Raw genomic sequence first — 17,757 nt, 5'->3', positions numbered from 1 at the left:
TAAAGTCCAGCAAAAACAGCTGGGGGTCTCTAAGGTAGAAGGATTTCTGAGAATTCTCCCTAACAAAGGTCTAGAGGCTTTTTCTGCAGACACCGCCTGGGCTACGATCGTCAACGATTTCGTCGCAGGTCGAGCATGTGCTTGGTGTATTTGGAAGTGTGTACTATGGCTGCCAGGTGTTGTCTCCGTCACATTGGCATGGCCTGCTTAGTGGAGTCGAGGACCTGCACATGGGGTTTCCGACGAACCGCTGTTGCATTTGGCGTCACTAGAGACACTGATCCTGCCCTCGCTGGATTCCCCGGGCACATCGATTTAGGTTTTGGCCTGCATTGCGTGGATAGCCCAGCGCTTTGTCTGGTGGTCTAAGAGTTTTCGGGTGGAAATGTTTGCAGGACTTGCAAAGCTTTTCTGGGTGGTGCCTAGGAAGACAATAATTGCACACACTGTGTCCTTCACAGGTACCTCCTGTGGCAGGTAGGGAAAAATGTAAAATGTGTTTTTACCATAATAAATGTAAAGGGCAGTTGGGCGACAAAAGGGAAAAAATGGTGGCAGAATATGCATTCTCTAAAAGAAGCAGCTATGAGACCTCACCCCGCTCTCCCTACCATAAGGACTGAGCCCGAAGAGCATCGTTCCTGGTCGTCGAGTCGGTCAGGCGTCATGGATGATGGAGCTGTTCACTGAGGGCCGTCGAGCAGTTGGATGATGCTGCCGCAAAAAGCAGACCGTAAAAGAAAGTCGTCTACGAATATGCCAACTAGTCAAAGACATCAGCCTGAGGAGGAACTCTGCAACTTGCTACGGACTACGATGGCGGATAGAAACAATCTGAGGGACCTCGATGCATGAAGGTTCATGGGTACAGTACACTTCACACTAGGGATAGATAGTATTACCAAGACACCCGTTTTCCAGTTTTGAAAACAACTCTTAATACTCCCACTTAACTACCACTAGATCACGTAAGAATGAAAGACACAGATGATGGACCAGAATATACCCTGCTGCATTCCGATCCCAGTATCAATAAGGGATTCTCATCTTAATAATCTTAGGAATGAAGCTCATACTAAAAAGAGATCTCCGAACCCGAAGAAATAGGAGTCAGCTTTGACGACTAGTCCTCTTTGACTATCATTGGTCCAGGTGAAATACTCTGAAAAACACTTTTTCTTTGTTTGTGTTTTTTTTTACATTTTTCTGTGAAGTGACGTTACGAGCTCTGCCTTTCGATCTATATAATTTCCTTTTTCATCGAGAGACAGTAAACTAAATACTCTATATTTTAACCAGTTGCAATCCAAGAAACGCAAATCAAAAATGAATGTTTGTTTTTTGTTTTGTTTCCCAAATAAACCAAAAAGTGTGGAACCCTGAAGGCAAAATACAGGAATTTATTACTATGGATTAACTCCAAAAGAGAAGCACTAATTGAATAAATGTGACCCGAATCCAAGTGTGATACGATGGTAGGGAAGATTTGAGGTATTGATCCCCAATACAGGTTCTAGTTTTGTGGATACCAGAATATACCCCAACATTTCTATGGTTGTACACAGAGTGTCAACATTATGAAAACAATTGACAGCTTGATTTGCAATCGGCCATCTTTAGATGTTGTGATGCCTATTAGTTGAAGCATGTGCTCAACGTATTGCATCAACCGAGACTTGTGTTGGATTTGGTTGGGACTGCCATGTTTCACTAATGGAGGTCAGCTACTAAGATTTTATTAGTGCTGGCATAGGACGTAGACAAATTGCAACATCGTCTTTAATGTGCCTGTAATAATTTACGGTCTGCTCAAGAAGCAGAACCTCTATGTATAAAACAAAAAAAGTAAAAGTATTAGGAACAAATGGCCATAAGCACAGAGAGGATCAACAAGATCAAATTACCAACTCATCAATGTCATTGCTCTCTGAAAAAGTTTTTTGATTACAGAGAAAATATGCACGATTCATCTCCTCCTCGCTTAACACGCCAGTCTCCCCCCCACTAATGCAGAATCAATTCACGACTTGTTATTCGTGAAGTCAAACACCCAAATTACTCAGCAATAACAGCTGAAACGGAACGGTTGAAAAATGTGCAAATTCACAAAGCAGCAATATAAAGAATGTGCAAAGTTTTGTTCAAGCAGCAATCAAAGTGCATAGTGCTCTCCGTCCATGCATGCATCTCCATGAGATAAAAAAATATACATCTCATGTCTGTAATAACGGTAACAATTACAATCTATATACTAGAATTCAGATAAAATATCTGTTTCCTAACCGTAATATATTTTTAAAAAAAGGAAGCAGGCAAACCGGTAAGGCAACCTCCTCCGAAGTATGAAGCCTATAACGAGCATCAATCTTTTTGTTAACATGCAGTCCAGCGTGTGGCTTATCCCAGACTTTGCGGACCTCGGCCAAAACGACCTTCTGAAAGAACAAGCCGCTGCACTCCTGAGGAGGCAAGGTGAACGTCCCCGAAAGCACCTCTTCCTGCGAAGGGGGTGCCTCAGGTACTGGAACATCCAGAAGAGTCATGTCCAGTACCCGGTCATGGAAAGCCCTAACAGAGCGGGGCTGGTCATCACCATCCTGATCCCATTGCGTGTCATCCAACACGTCCGGATCGACCTGCATCACGTTTGGCTCTGCCGAAGACTTGTCAATTGGAGACAAGGGCGGTGGGTGCGGAAAGGCTGGAGATGGGCAAACTGGTAGAGGTGGGACAGCTGCCAGAACAACCAGTGCTATGACGGGAACCGTCGGAACGGAACCGGGCCCTGGAGGGCATATTTCCTTAAAAAGACCTCTGAAATATTCCTTCATGGGGTCGGAAGGCATTAGCTTCTGAAATGTTCCTAAGAAGGCATCCTCCTCGGAAGGCTTAGACACTGTGGCAGGAGGAAGCCTCTCATGAGCAGAATAGCTCCAGTTCCACAAAGGAGAGGGTTGCCAAGAGGGGCCCTCACCAGCCGGGTTGATGTAGATCAATGGCACAGACGCCGCAGGGAGCGAGACTGCGTGCTGTAAGGGCATCCGAGCGTTCAGTCAAACTGGACGAAACGGTGCACCATGAAAACGCGGTTCACCCGAAAAGATGCTCCCAGCAACCAATGCTGATGGCTTAGGTGTAAGGGAAGAGTCCAAAATGGCTTCGCAGTTCGCGCGGGAAAGGGCACCATTTTATCAACACCTGAAGAGACCTGCGCCACATGTGTGAATGAGGCAGGGGTCTCCACAGACAGGTCAGGGGTCTTGACTTTAGCCTTGACACTAGGAACCTTGGCAGAGTCGGTACTGTGTGGCCTAGGATGTTTGAGACATACTAATAGCCAAATTAGCTTCTGAAAGAGGAACCTCGGCAACGCCGGTAAAAGAGGAATTACGGTCAGTGACCTCACTGTGCTCCCTCAACAGAACCAGTATGCCCACTAGAGCGGGACCGACTAGTAACCCACCTCACCGACAAGACCTTAAAAAGCCTCTCAGTTCTGTCAGTTACCCTAGCCTCCGATAGAGGAACCTCAGACCAGAGTCTGGTAACGGCTCCCTCACGAGGGGCCTCAAACCTTGGTTCAGTACAAAAAACCTCAATTAGAGTCCTCGGGGCGCACCCTGGTGTCTGTATGGGAAGCTCCAGACAAGGAGACCTCGAAGCAAGCTCCGGTACCCACTGCCTCAGTAGAACTTGTCCGTTGAATAGCCCCCACAGGAGGGGCCTCAGCTTGCAATCTGGTGTGAGTAGGCCCCTTACGAGTCCGTCGGAGAAAACCCTGGTACTTTTCTTAAGCCTAGAAGGCACCTCAGGGAGACCCCCAGTGACAGAGCTTTCAAAGCCCCTCCCTGACTGGGAAGACCCCGGGAAGGAGTCCCCCGGTCGGGGTGCCCTAAAAACGTAGAATTTACCGGGCATCTCTTCTTTACGTTAATGAAACTCTGAAAATGCGGAGGAGGAAAACGCTGGAACACCTCCTCCCACCGTTCCAGACAACGTTGAAGAGCCCAGACTGAAAGGGAATCGCAGTATAACCACAAGTCCCACTGGTGATCCAGACCCAAACACTCTAAACAAAGAGGATGGGGATCTGCCCTAGCGAAACGTTGTTCGCAGGAAGAACAGTTAGGAAAATCTAACTGAAACGGCATAGACTGACTACTACGTGACCGCTAAACCAGAGCAGGAGAGGACGACACTGGAAGGAAAAAAATCTTAAGATGCAAGTGCGTCCAGTCCCGAACGTGCAGAGAAAAGGACTGATGGGCGATGTGCTGGGCGTAGCTAAGGAGGGCGGGGTTACAGCCGCATGTGGTACCCCCTGTAAAAAGAAGGGCACATTTTGAAAAATGTGATGCTTTTTACAAAGTGCTCCGGTCCTGTCCCACAGGACTGAGGAATGTCCTATAAGTATGGAGGAAAGGGGATGGGACGTAGGAGTATCTAGGTTACAAGTGAACTCCCAGGGTAATTTAGTCATTGACCCTACTTGGTGGAGTACAGATAACGGTTTGGTACACGGACCAAGGAAAAGGGTAAACTAGTGCACTGACGCACCCATAAAGGTATAAAGTTAGTCATCGAGGTTATGACATTTAGGTTTTTGGTTTCGAGATCTATAATGCACTTAGTTACCAATGGTCTTAACAGGAGCTCACGATTACCTCTAGGTGATTTCAACACTGTATGGATGTCAAAGTAAGAAAAACCCCTCCAATTTTCCTCCATGTTCAGTTCTAAAATGAAGTGTCATCGGGTATGTACAGTCAACATTTTTTATTACCCCTGTGTGTGTTGGAGCACTCAATTTCAGTTTTCCTATTGTGCTCCCACATACCATTTATCACAAGGGGAACTTAACTGAGTTTGTGGTGTACATGTTTCACACGTTATCCTTGACCTTATTTTGATATCCTTCCCCAAAATTAGGTGTTGATATTTACTGCATACCGGCAGGCTATACATTTTGAGCATTTTTCAAAGCCTCACACTTTAGTATTAAGCCAACAGCTACCCAATTAATTGGTTAACGGACTCATGAAACTAGCTACCAAAAAATCTTTGAGCGAAGTTAGATCTGTGAAATGTTATATTCATTTTTTCGCCCAATATTTTGTTCAGATGTTAGTCTAGTTTTAAAACATGCCAGTGTCTCTGCATGACCTGGCGAATGTTCTGTGCCCCATTTCCATAATTCAAAATAAGACTTGTGTCACTCATGTCTGGTGTCCTCTGAAACAATGTTGGATACTAGAAGTGAAGTGCGGACAATATCTCTAACTTTCAAAAAGGCTCTGAAGTACGTTTTAGGCTAGCCACGATGTTTAGACCTTTGACCCATTTGGGCACATTCACTGTCAAGAGGGCTGTGGGGTGATTACTCTTTGCATGAAGTGGTATGTTAGAGCTGGTGGGTTTTCTATATAGGTTAGTTACCAGTTTATCTTGAGCCATAGTAACAAGAATATCCAAGAATATGATAGCAGTCTTGCTGGCTCTCATTGAACTTCAAGTTAAGCTGGTTAACATTTAGTACCCTAACAAAGTGCAACCACTCTGAACTGGTCCCATCCCAGATGAATAAATCAATATAACATAGCCAAAAGGCAATTTTGGCTGTATATTGACTAGTACTGGGATGCCATACCACAAACTTCTCCCACTAACCCATTGTTAAATGTGCATACATAGGGGTGAAGGTGGTGCCCATGGCAGTGCCCTGGAGTTGAATAAAAAAACTATTTGTTAAACAAAAACCAGCTATTGGTTAAACAAAGGTTGATCATCTCCAGTATCATCCGTCCATGTTGTAGATAATTCATCGATCTGGGGTACAGAAATTATTCGCATGCTTTGAGGCCATCAGAGTGTTTGTTTGACGTGTAGAGGGACACTACATCCAATGTAGTTAGCAGATACATAGATTCCCATGGTATGCCTTCGATTCGACTCAAGAAATCTTTGGTGTCTTAAATATGAAGGTAGTGTAGTAACAAAAGACACCAATTTTTCATCCACAAATCTTGAGGCATTTTCCGGCAAGGCCCCACAGTGTTGCAATTGGTCTACCTGGGGGCCTTGTCAGACTCTTATGCACTTTAGGCAAAAAATAAATCGTTGACATAACTGGAAATTTAGGATGTAGAAATGTGTACATGTCATCTAACAAGTCTCTCTCTTTCCATGTCAGCGGAAGTTCACAATGTATCGCTCATAGCCTCTGCGGGATCATCTTAGTTTAGCATAGCAATCTTTATCAGTTAGCCGTCTTTGGACCACTTTGATATAGTGATGACAATTCATTAAGACTATATTAGTCCCTTTATCCGAAGGTTTTATAATACAATCAGCCAGAGCACCTAGTTGTGTAACCGTGCGTTGCTGTAAAGGAGCCAAATTGTTCTGAATAGGAGGCTGCTTCTTCCTGATTTTTTTCAGATCATTATAAAACCACATCTTGAAAAGCTTCAACATGTCCGCCCGGGTTGAACATTGGGTTAAATCTAGATTTCACTTTAATTTCAGTCTTTCCCGGCTAATTAGTGTCAATGTTCATCGAGTGCCATTCTTGGTCCAAAATATCTGCACTTTCTTCATTTTCAAATTCCAAGTGCTCAAGGTTACCTAATGTTAGCATATCCTGAATAGAATCATTCGTAGATCCTTGCATGCAAGTCTTGGGGTTTGGGAGGGTTGATTGCGAAAAAAAGTTAAGTCTTACTTTTTGCATATATTTGTCAAAGTCAATGTGGATTTTGGCATAATTGTAGAAAGACATGGGGCAAAAGTTAAGGCCCAGTTTGAGTACTTGTAATTCATCAGAGGTGAGGGAATGGGTTGAAAGATTTATAATGGAGATATATATATATATATAAAATACATTACTCACCGTAATCGTATTTCTGATGCTTGTATCTGCTTAGATTCACATGCTGTGCATAGGCCGACATCTAGTGGAAGCTGCGGAGTATTAGTTTGTTTTTCGAAACTCGAAAATGGGCGTCGACACAGGGCGTGCCAGTAATACTATCCCTAGTGTGACGTCCACTGTACCCATGATCCCTCAAGCATCTAGGACCCTCAGATTGTATTTTTCCTGACATGAGGTAGCATGAGGAGTAGCGCGAGTAAAGATGATGCAAGCAGATAGAAGATAGATAAGATAAGACTACAAGCATCCATGCGCCTTCTCTCAGAGGGGAGGAAGGGTGGATGTGAATCCAAGCAGATACAAGCATTAGAAATACGATTACGGTGAGTAATGTATCCCTTCTGAGGCTTGTGAATCTGCTTAGATCACATGCTGTGCATAGATTAGCGAGCAGTGTTAGAAGGAGGTGGGATTTGAGAAGGGTCATGAGCAAATAAAGGTCTTAGAACCGCTTGTACCACTTGAGTATCTGTCTTGGAATGGGTGTCAATGCAGTAGTGCTGAGTAAAAGTGTGAATAGAGCTCCAAGTAGCTGCTTTTGCAAATGGTGTCAAGGGGAACATTTGCAATGAAAGCCAGAGTGGCCCCAATGCCTCTTGTCGAGTGGGCTCTGGGCGTAAAAGGCAAAGCTTTGTCAGAAAGAGTAACACAACTAGATACAGTTGACAATCCACTTGGAGATGGCACCCTTAGAGACGCAATCGCCCTCTTTGCCTCTGGCTATGGAGACAAACAGTTGATCTGTTTTCCTAAGCGGTCTGGTCTTGTTTATGTAGTAAAGGACCGCCCTACGCACATCTAGGGTGTGTAGTTTAACCTCAGCCGAGCTTTGTGGGTTTTGGAAGAAAGCCGGAAGCTCGATGGACTGGTTTACCTGGAATTTAGAAATAAACTTAGGTGAGAACCTAGGGTGTGTCCGTAAAACCAGCTTATTCTTATGAATAGTAAAGAAAGGATCCTGCACTGACAGAGCCTGAATTTCACTGACCCTTCTTATGGATGTAATGGCTACTAAGAAGGCAGTCTTATAGGTCAGGTGTTTGAGACTTGTCTTATGCATGGGCTCGAATGGGGGGCCCATGAGTTTAGATAGCACCACGTTCAGGTCCCATCCTGGTGGTGGGTTAGATATAGGGGGATGAAGTCTCTTTACTACCTCCATGAAGGCTTTAACCACGGGTACCTTCCACCACGACACCTTGCTATGTGAGGTGTACGCTGACAGTGCTGCCAGGTGTACCATTAGTGAGTTCAAACCAAACCTGCGTCCAGCAGGTGGAGCATGTATGTCATGATTGTGGAAGGAGTGCAATCAACTGGGTTGATTTATTTATTCTGGCACCAGATAACGAATCTCTTCCATTTGTCGAAGTAGCAATGCCTCGTGTTCGGTTTCCTAGCCTCTTTCAGGATGTCCATACATCTCTGTGGTAAATTGAGATGTCCAAACTCTATGACCTCAGGAGCCATGCTGCTAGGTTCATGGAGTTGGGTAGAGGATGCACCTTCTGACCTTGGTGCTGGGACAAAAGATTGTACCAGCCCGGGAGTTTGATGGGATCGCACACCGAAAGTCTGCGTAGGTATGGAAACCAGAGTTGCAAAAAAAAAAGCGTACGCAAACATCCCTGACCAGTTCATCCACAGGGCGTTCCCCAGGGAGTCTGGTTGGGGAAACCTGGATGCGAATCCTGGGCACTGTCTGTTTTCGCTTGTGGCGAATAGGTCTCTAGTGGGGAAACCCCACTGAGAGAAGAGATCTTCTACAATTTCTCTGTGTAGACAACATTCGTGTTCCTCCGGAAGGTGATCTCTGCTCAAAGCGTCCGCTAGAGAATTGAGATCCCCTGAAACATGTTGAGATGACAGAAAGATGTTCCGTCTGAGTGCCCATATCCAAATTTTCTGGGCAAGTCTGGACAGATTTGGCGAACAATTCCCTCCTTGCTTGTTCAGGTAGAACATGGCTGTCGTGCTGTCTGTCCGGATCTGCAGCGACAGGTTCAGTAGGTGGGGCTCAAACGCTTGAAGTGCTCTGAAAACTGCCAGAAGCTCTAGCAGGTTGATGTGATTCTTGGCCACTGTGTGAGCCCAGAGACCCTGAGCTGTGTGGTGGAGATGGTGAGCTCCCCATCCTGTCAGGCATGCGTCCGTCGTGACTACCGCCTGTATCTCGGGATCGTAAAAGGGTTTACCCTTGGATAGATTGTCTCTTGTCCACCAGTTGAGGCTTTGTACAAGTGTTGGCGAAACGACCACTAGATCGTCCCACTGACCACTTGCCTGAGACCACAGTTTCGCCAACCATTCTTGCATGGGACGCATGCGCAGGCGCGCGTGGGGGACCAGGTAAATACATGACGCCATCATGCCCAGCAAACACATTGCTTTGCGTACTGTTATCTGGCGACCGGTTTGATATTGCGGAATTTGCAGTAGTATATTCCAAATTCTTTCCTCTTGGGAAAAGCCAACCCCTCTTGAGTATTTAGAACAGCTCCTAGGAACTGCTTGGAGGTGCTGGGCACCAGACTTGATTTTTTCTCGTTTATGGAGAAGCCCAATTCGAAGAGGAGGTCGATAGTTTTTTGAATGTTTGTTATGCAAATTACTGGGGTCTCCCCAGTGATGAGCCAGTCGTCCAGATAAGGGTACACTGGGATTGCCTCCCTGCGTAGGTGTGCCGCCGCCCCCGCCAGTACCTTGGTGAATACCCTTGGAGCCGAGGCTATGACGAATGGGCAGTACCTTGAACTGGTAGTGCTGACTGTCCACCTTGAAGCGCATATATTTTCTGTGCGCTGGGAACATGGAAATATGAAAATAGGCATCTTTCATATCCAATGTTGCCATGTAATCCCCTTTTTTAGGAGGGGAATTACCTCTTTGAGAGTAGTCATGCGAAATTTTTTGGGGCTTGACAGTTGTTTGCAGGCCGTAAGTCCAATACTGGGCGCATTGTCAAATCTTTTTTTGGCACAAGGAAGTAAGTTGAATAAATACCCTTGTTTACCTGGTGTCCCGGGACGAGATTTTTGATCTCTTCGAGTAGGGTCTTCTGGTGGTCTAAGGAGTGTATTCTTTGTCGTGGAGGGCGATTTCGGGGATGCTCTAGGAGTTCTATGCAGTATCCTGCGGACACTGTGGACAGCACCCATCTGTCTGATGTGATCCCTTCCCAAGCTTGGGTGAAGATGGAAATGCGTCCCCCTACTGGGGATGCGTGAGAAGGGACCCTGAACGTCACTGTTTTGGTAGAGGCGTGCCCCCTCCTTTATTGGGACTGCCTCTACCCCTACCACAACCTCTTTTGTTACCCCTGCCATAACTCTGGGTAGACTGCTGGTTAGTGTTCCATGTAGTACCCTGGCCTTGGGAATAGTTTGAGCCTCTTTGGGAGTTTTGTCCGCGAGGCCGACGAAAATTGCCATTCCCTCTCTGGTTAGGGGGTTTGTTGGTTAGTTGCCCTAGTCGTACTCGTCCTTGGCATTCTTCAGTGCGTCCTCGACCGCCTTTCCAAACAATACATCTGGCTCCACCGGCTTATCCATCAATGATGCTTGGGTCTCGGCCTTGAAACCAGACTGCCTTAGCCAAGCATGCCTCTTGATGACCGTGCTTTCAGCAATTAATCTGCCGGCGTTATCCGCGGCATCAAAGGTCGATTTTAAAAAGCAATCTGACACGGCTCTCCCCTCTGCCAAAACTCATGCCAATTGGCTCTTTAAGGGTTCTGGGGCAGAGTCTATGAGAGCCGCGACTTCTTCCCACTGGTGGCAGTTGTAACTAGCCAGCAGGATGGTGGAGTTGGCAATCCTTGCCTGGTAGGCGGAAGTGGAGGCTACTTTCCTGCCCAAGCCATAAATCTTCTTGCTCTCCTTGTCGGGGGGAGCTTCGGACGATGACCAGGGTGTTCCCGCCCTCTTACGGGTGTTTGTAACAACCAGAAAGTCCGGTTTGAGATGTTCCCTTATGTACAGTGGGTCAGAACGGGCTGCCCTGAAAAGCTTTTCAATTCTGGGGTTTACTGCCCTAGTGAGATTGGGGTTAACAAGGGAAGGGGCTATCCTCCTTTGTATTGACTTAAGGATAGGGATGGCCTGAGCAACAGGTCTCTTTTCTCCCACCAATTCCTCTGCAAAATCCCTCTCTTCCTGAGCACCTTGGGTGTCAATGTGGAAGTGCTGTGCCGCTCTGGACAGGACCTCATTCAGGAGAGGCTGGTTGTCGACAGGGGAGTCGGTAACCGCGGGCTCTTTCTCTACCGGGGAATCTCCCCTGTATGTATCCGGGTCCTCCTCCTCCTCCTCCTCCCCCTTCTCCTCCTCCTCATAATAGCCTGTCCGTTTGTTCTTCGAACATGCCCACGTCTGGATCCTCACCAAATGATGGATCTTCCTGATATTGAGAATAGGGCTGTATATAGAAGGGGTCTGAAGACCGAGTTGGTGCTTCACCCCGGGACTTCTTACTTGGGGGTATTGGATCCTTAGAGCCTGAGGGAGTTGACCCTTCTGGGGTATAAGAGAGAAAGTGTTCCGGGTTTTTGGCGTAGAAATCTGCCAATGACGACATCCTTGACATTACTCTGTCTATGTCATCACTGGACCATTCCCTTGAACTGGGAATAACTCTTTCCTGGAGTGCTTTCCCCGTTTTATCCTGACTAGACCTACTGGTTTGAACAGGGGTTTAGGGACAACAGACTGAGATTTGTCCTGACTAGACCTTCTGGCCTGAACAGGGGCATTAGGGACAAGAGACTAAGACTTGTCCATCTGTTTAGGTGGAGAAGAATGTAGTTTAGGAGTGGAAGTAGGCTGGGACTGCTTACTTCGCCGTTTTCCCCCCTCCCCGCAGGTGGAAGAGTGTTTCCCCAATTTTTGGGCCCTATCAGAACTTTTCGATGCCTGGGGCCGAAATTCGGGGGTAGAGTCCCTGTCTCTAGAGAGTGTAAGGGATTCGGTAGCAGCCTTCGCGCTGCCTGCAGACGCCGACTCCTTGAGTGCGGCCTGGGGGTAGAGGTCGGCGTCGTCCTCCGACAACCAAACCTCAGTCACTAAGGGGAGCGAGGCACTCTTAGCAACAGTGAAGGGTTGCCTAGTGTCATGCTGCGATCTCGAACGCGAACGCTCAGAGGACACTGACTCGGTGGACCATTCTCTTCGTGCCTCTTTCCGAGAACTCGACGTGCGCGTCGAGTCTCGGTTGGACCTTTGTTTGCTGGAAGTGGTGTGGGTAGCGCTCGTGTCGCCGGGGGTCTTCCCCATAGCTGCCCTGCTGGACAACCTTCCGAGGTCGGGGACGTGCGCTTGGCTGTCCATCGACGCCACATTGCACTCGCCGTCCGAAAGTACGGCGTCGCTGCCATCGCTGAAGGCAAGCTCCGCGGCCATGGCCTCTTGTCGCCTGGCGTGGTGGGCCCAACGCTTTGTCGAATGGTCCTTAAGGGTCTTCGGTTTAAACCGACTGCATGCTCTGCAATTCGCCTCGGGGTGGTCCCTCGGCAAGCAGAGGTTACACGTGGCGTGTCTGCCAACCCAAGGATACTTGCGGTTGCACTTGGGGCAAAATTGAAAAGGGGTACCCTCCATACCCTCCATACGCACCCTGTGGCAGCGGGCTGGGAGTGTAGGAATATAAGTAATGTACCGATATTAATCAGAGTGTAGGATATGTGCCACCCCCCACTCTCCCTACTTGCAGGGCTGAGTCCAGAGGACTTCCGAGGCCCGGGCCGAGGACAGAGGCCTTCCGAGGCCCAAATCCGTCACTGTAGTCCGACGGTTGAATTTTCTCCGATCCGGCATCGAGTGGCGATGTTCGGAGACTCGACGTATAGGTGGAATAAACGGGGAAATATATAACAATATTTGCAAAATCTGACTAAGTCAGGGAACTCCGCTCAGTGCTTCCGACCAGCATGGCGGAAAAAAACAGTCCTAGACGCGTGAGGGATCATGGGTCCAGTGGACATCACACTAGGGATCATATTACTGGCACGCCCTGTGTCGATGCCCATTTGAGTTTCGAAAAACAAACTAATACTCTGCAGCTTCCACTAGATGTCGGCCTATGCACAGCATGTGATCTAAGCAGATTCCACAAGCATATATATATATATATATATATATATATATATATATATATAGATATAGATATATATAGTGACTTTGTATATAAGAAAGGTTTTAAAGCCAATGGCTCCTGAAATGTTCACACAGTAATGTGCCAGCACTCTTCCACTAATTTGGGAAATGTCCACCTCACTACTTCATAAATTCACTATCCACCACAGTGCACTGTACTTTTCATTTTCTCAGGTCCGACAGGAGGTGCATTTCAATCCAAACCAGACCCATTCTGATCGAGCAAGGCACCCCTGCATCAAAGCTTGCATTGCTTCGAGATCGTTTAATTGAAAAATGTAGCAGGAGGCACTTTCATCTCATCATCCGTGTCAGTGTTCATGTTGGCAGAGGCTTGGCTTTTTGGGAGCGGGTCCAAAGAAGGAGCTCTTAAGTGGTAGATCTCACTGGGGTCCTTAGTGGTTGTTGCTTAGCCAGAGAGTTCATTTGGTTTTTAAGAAGGTGAACCAGAATGTACATGTATGGCTTCAATAATATTGTGCTCATAATATTGTGCTCAGGACTGTATCTGACACTTTAAGCTCCATCTGGTGGGTTCAGAGAGTTGGATCTTCTTTTGACCCCACAGGTCAAGTACAACAATCTGTCCTCAATTAGATCTCTACAAGATGAGTATTAATATTAACAGTGAGAAGGGCTATAGAGACCTAAGCACTGGTAAATGTTTGAGGCGCTTGCAGATCTGTTGAAAACAAGAAATATGGGTCCGATGGTGGGAACAGAGAAAAGGGAGTAGTATCCCGGATACGGGTATTAACAGCTCTTACAGCAGTCCTGTGAAAAAAAAAATCTGGTTTTGAGTCCATAAATAGAAATCAGATGGTGTTCGGCTTATACGTTTTTTTTATTTTAAGAAACTTTGTCAGCATGCATTCTCGTCTAAGTTTAGTAACTTTGGCGCAGAAGGATATTGGTTTGATTTTTCTTCTCTTTGAAAAGATTTAGGGGTGAGCCGGTACTATCTCTGGAAGAACCGATATGGAAGCCAATGTATTGGGATCCTGGAGGGAGTGAAGCTAATTCGTAGAGGATATATTCGTTTACAAGTTAATCATCCGCAAGGGGCGTTTGAGACAAGCTTGATTTACAAGAGCCAAAGGCAAGCCTGTTTGGTGCTAAGACTTTTGGTGAAAGTGCTTCTTCTGACCTTGTCAGGCAGGAAAATGCCGTCCAACACCAAGGTACAGGTGCTGCCAGTCTCATTCCCACAAAGGTGTAACTTTGGTTTTCCTACCCCAACGTAGTGACGCTTCTCCACAAAGGAGCAGCTTACAAGTAAAGTCACCAGATGAAGCCCATCGTCAATGAACACGTGAAGTCCTTGGGACTGGGGGTGTGGTCGCGCTGAAAGGCAATACCAGAAAATGTACATTGTGAGAAAATGCTCATCCTCTTGCCGATGTTGGCAGTCTATCTGTGCTTGACAAAGTCATCCACCGCTTTCAACATAGATCACACCTTTGAGATGTAAAGATGACTGCTTCTTAAGGACCTTGATTGAATCTTCTTGCACAGGGCACTAGAACTCACCGGATGACTGTTACCCAGGCACCCAACAGGTGCGATAACAGTCTGACGCTGGCATTGCTTCCAAAACAGGACACAATACTTAATGCTGGTAGTATGACAAAAGGCAGAGGGGAGACAAATGCTATGAAGAAAAAAAAAATGTAGTAGAAAAGGATGACCATACTGCCCCATAAAAGGAGTGCCAATACAGACGCCTCATAAAAGGCAGAAACCATGTTTTATCAGCTCAACCTGATCTCACCCCGCTACCTCCTTGCTGGGAAAAAACAGCAACTGTGTGTGGTGATTGGCAACATTGGTAGAGTGGGTTGGATTAGCACGCTCACAGGAGCTCTGGCAATTAAACCCTTCTTTAAAAAGCAGTCACTTCACTAATTGTGAGGTGTGAAAAGGGACTTTACATATATGAAGAGGCCTCCATCTGGCAGAATCCAGGACTACAAATTGATAATAAAATGTTATGTTGGAGAAGTTGGATAAATGAAGGTATATTGCTAATGAGAGATGTCTGGTGTGAGGAGGGAATGCTATCTTTCGAGTTTTTAAAAAGTAAGTATGAACTGAATAACCGTGAGCTAAGGAGATATAATTTGTTAAAAAATTTGATAAGAGAGATTATGTTCGATAAACCTTTGTTAGAAAGACCGGAATGGTGTAGTTTCCTTTCTGGTGCTCCTCGGGTGGTGTCAAGTTATTTAAAACTCTTCTCGATAGAAGAGAATGTTACATTTTCATGGGATAGTTTTCAGACTGCATAGCCTGAAGAAATAGGTGTGGAAATTATGATGAAAGAGTGGGAAAGTTTATGGAAGGTCTCAGTTAGAATGAAAATTGATTTGAATATGCATTATATTCAACAAAGGATCTTGGGGCGTCTTTTTTGGACCCCAGATATGATGTACAAATTGGGATTAAGAGTTGATAATGTATGCTGGAGTTGCTCTAAGGAAATGGAACTAAACTTCATATGGTGTGGGATTGTACAAGGGTTAAAGGTTTTTGGAGTGATATTTTGGATAGGGTTGACTAAGTTTGGAAAATTACTTTCCCAAGAACACCATTAGCTGTACTTTTGAAATCTCCAATTGACACACGCCATCTGAGTTATGTGACACTGTTGGGTTAATAAGGTCCTTTTGGTGGCGACACTGCAAATTCTGCACCTTTGGAAATCGGGGAAAAAACCATGTGTTGAGGAATGGATAGTACAGGTGCAGCTGCTTTCACGTTTTGAAAATATCAAATTTGTATTAAATAGAAAATAACTTTATAAAGAGCAATCGGGTGTATTTAATGAGTTATGCGTGAATTTTTTCGAAACTGGTTTTATTTTGATTTAAATCTATTTTGGAGTGGATAATTTTGTGAGGGGCGGTTAATTGTTTGTCTTGTTTTGTGCATTTGTATAGAATATATTTGCTTATTTTGATTGTCATTTCACAGTAAAATGGTCCGATTATTATTAGTTTCATATTGGTATTCTTCAAATTGTTTCTCTTTTACTTGTGCCAATTTATTTATCGTTGTAATATTTTATTGGTATTCTGATAATTGTTTTTGCATTTGTTCTCTGTGTTGACGAGTTACTTTGTAAAAAAAAAAAACCTTCATTTTAATTTTCTAAATCAGATATATATATATATATATATATATATAATTAGCAGCATCCTCTTAGTCAGCTTTTCCTGCTCTCATTTGCAGATGCTGGCTATCCCAACTCGTTTGGAAGAAGGAAGGGGGCGACAGAAAAAGCTATTGCTTAAGAAACCTTAAAATGTATTAGAAAAGGGCGGGAGGATTGCTCAGGGGATACGTGCACACCTTGGAAGCAAGACAACAAAGCGCGCCACAGGTTCGATCCCCGGGTCTGCGCTTAGAAACCTCTGGGTATTAAGCGCGTTATAAATAACCTATCATATCATATTGCACTAGACTCCCAGTTTGGTGATCGTGTGCCTGTAGCCACCATGGAACTTCTCCATCACTTGCAATAGCCCAATAACACACATGGGCATTGCATACTTCATATATCCTACTCTGCACCCAAATGCAACAACACTTTGCCAATGTGCAACAAACATGGCGAGCACATCCTTCAAATCTTTTGCAAGTCTTCTGAAAATGTATATTTCACCAGCTTGCCATCATAGCAATTCAACTCTCCCAACATTGCCTACCTGCCCATTTTAAAATGGTTCTACTCAAACCAGAAACATCGCAGGATTTTCTACTTCCCAGACAATGCATCTAAAAACATTCTATACTATAAGAAATTACTGACTGCTCTATCCTGCAGTAACGAGTATTTGAAGGAGTTGAACAATCAATGATATGTGAAGTTGGAAAGTACTGTTATTCTAATTGTTGATTTTATTGACGCCTCACACATGCCAATCAGCTCAGAGCAATAGCTGTCTGGAACAAATGTAGCAAACCAACGCAGTGACACACTTACTGTTAACTTAGTCCCTTTGGCACTCGTTCCATGAACGCTTAGCATTACAATCTCGAGACCATGGCTTCCATATGTCCCTTTAAAGAGACCAGGCTTTAGGATATCCTCTGGGCTGCTTGGTGGGTAGTAGATTCGACGGTACGTCAGACAGTTGCTGGAGACAGGGAAGATGGATGTTGGAGATTACACTGATGAGCTGCTTCAACACAAGATCCTCGTAGGATGCCACAAATAAACTTTCACTCATTTCTTAGATGTAATTTCTCTTCACATTATAAACAAACACCAGCACTTTGGCTGAGCCTTAACCATATAGGTCTCTTGAAATTTAAAAGCACAGAGGGCAAAACGATGCATTAACCAAAGTGTATTATTAGACCCTATTCAGCTCAGCAGGCTAGCATCACCTGTGTAAATACATTTGTGACTTTTTCCTCTTAAAAAATATTTTGGGTATAAAGAACATATGTTACACTTTAGAATATAAACATTTCAAAAGTTTGAAAGATTTGTTTTTTTATTCTTTCTCCAACTGGAGCGACCTGGCCCCACCCCCTCACCAGGACCTTCTGTATGCTTTTAATGTCCCACTTACTTCAGAACACAAACTGTTACAGTAGCATAGTTTTTCATGGGGGCGGGCGGAGGGGAGGGCGGGATGGGCGGGGGGGGGGTAGTCGGAATTAAGTGCA

General features: G+C 45.3%; 1 protein-coding gene across 2 annotated transcripts in view; it reads right to left on the bottom strand.

Moving 5' to 3' along the window:
* The window catches only part of FBXO31 (F-box protein 31), a 521,890-nt gene that overhangs the window by 220,509 nt on the left and 283,624 nt on the right, over positions 1–17,757 (bottom strand). For both annotated transcript variants that reach the window (XM_069636193.1, XM_069636194.1), the window contains one exon: positions 17,066–17,219. In XM_069636193.1, coding sequence (XP_069492294.1) covers positions 17,066–17,219 — 154 coding nt within the window. The remainder of the gene's footprint in view (positions 1–17,065; positions 17,220–17,757) is intronic.

The sequence above is a fragment of the Ambystoma mexicanum genome, chromosome 1q (assembly GCF_040938575.1).
Source record: "Ambystoma mexicanum isolate Mex_15411 chromosome 1q, UKY_AmexF1_1, whole genome shotgun sequence".
NCBI lineage: Eukaryota > Metazoa > Chordata > Amphibia > Caudata > Ambystomatidae > Ambystoma > Ambystoma mexicanum.
This window is presented reverse-complemented; position numbering and strand designations above follow the sequence as displayed.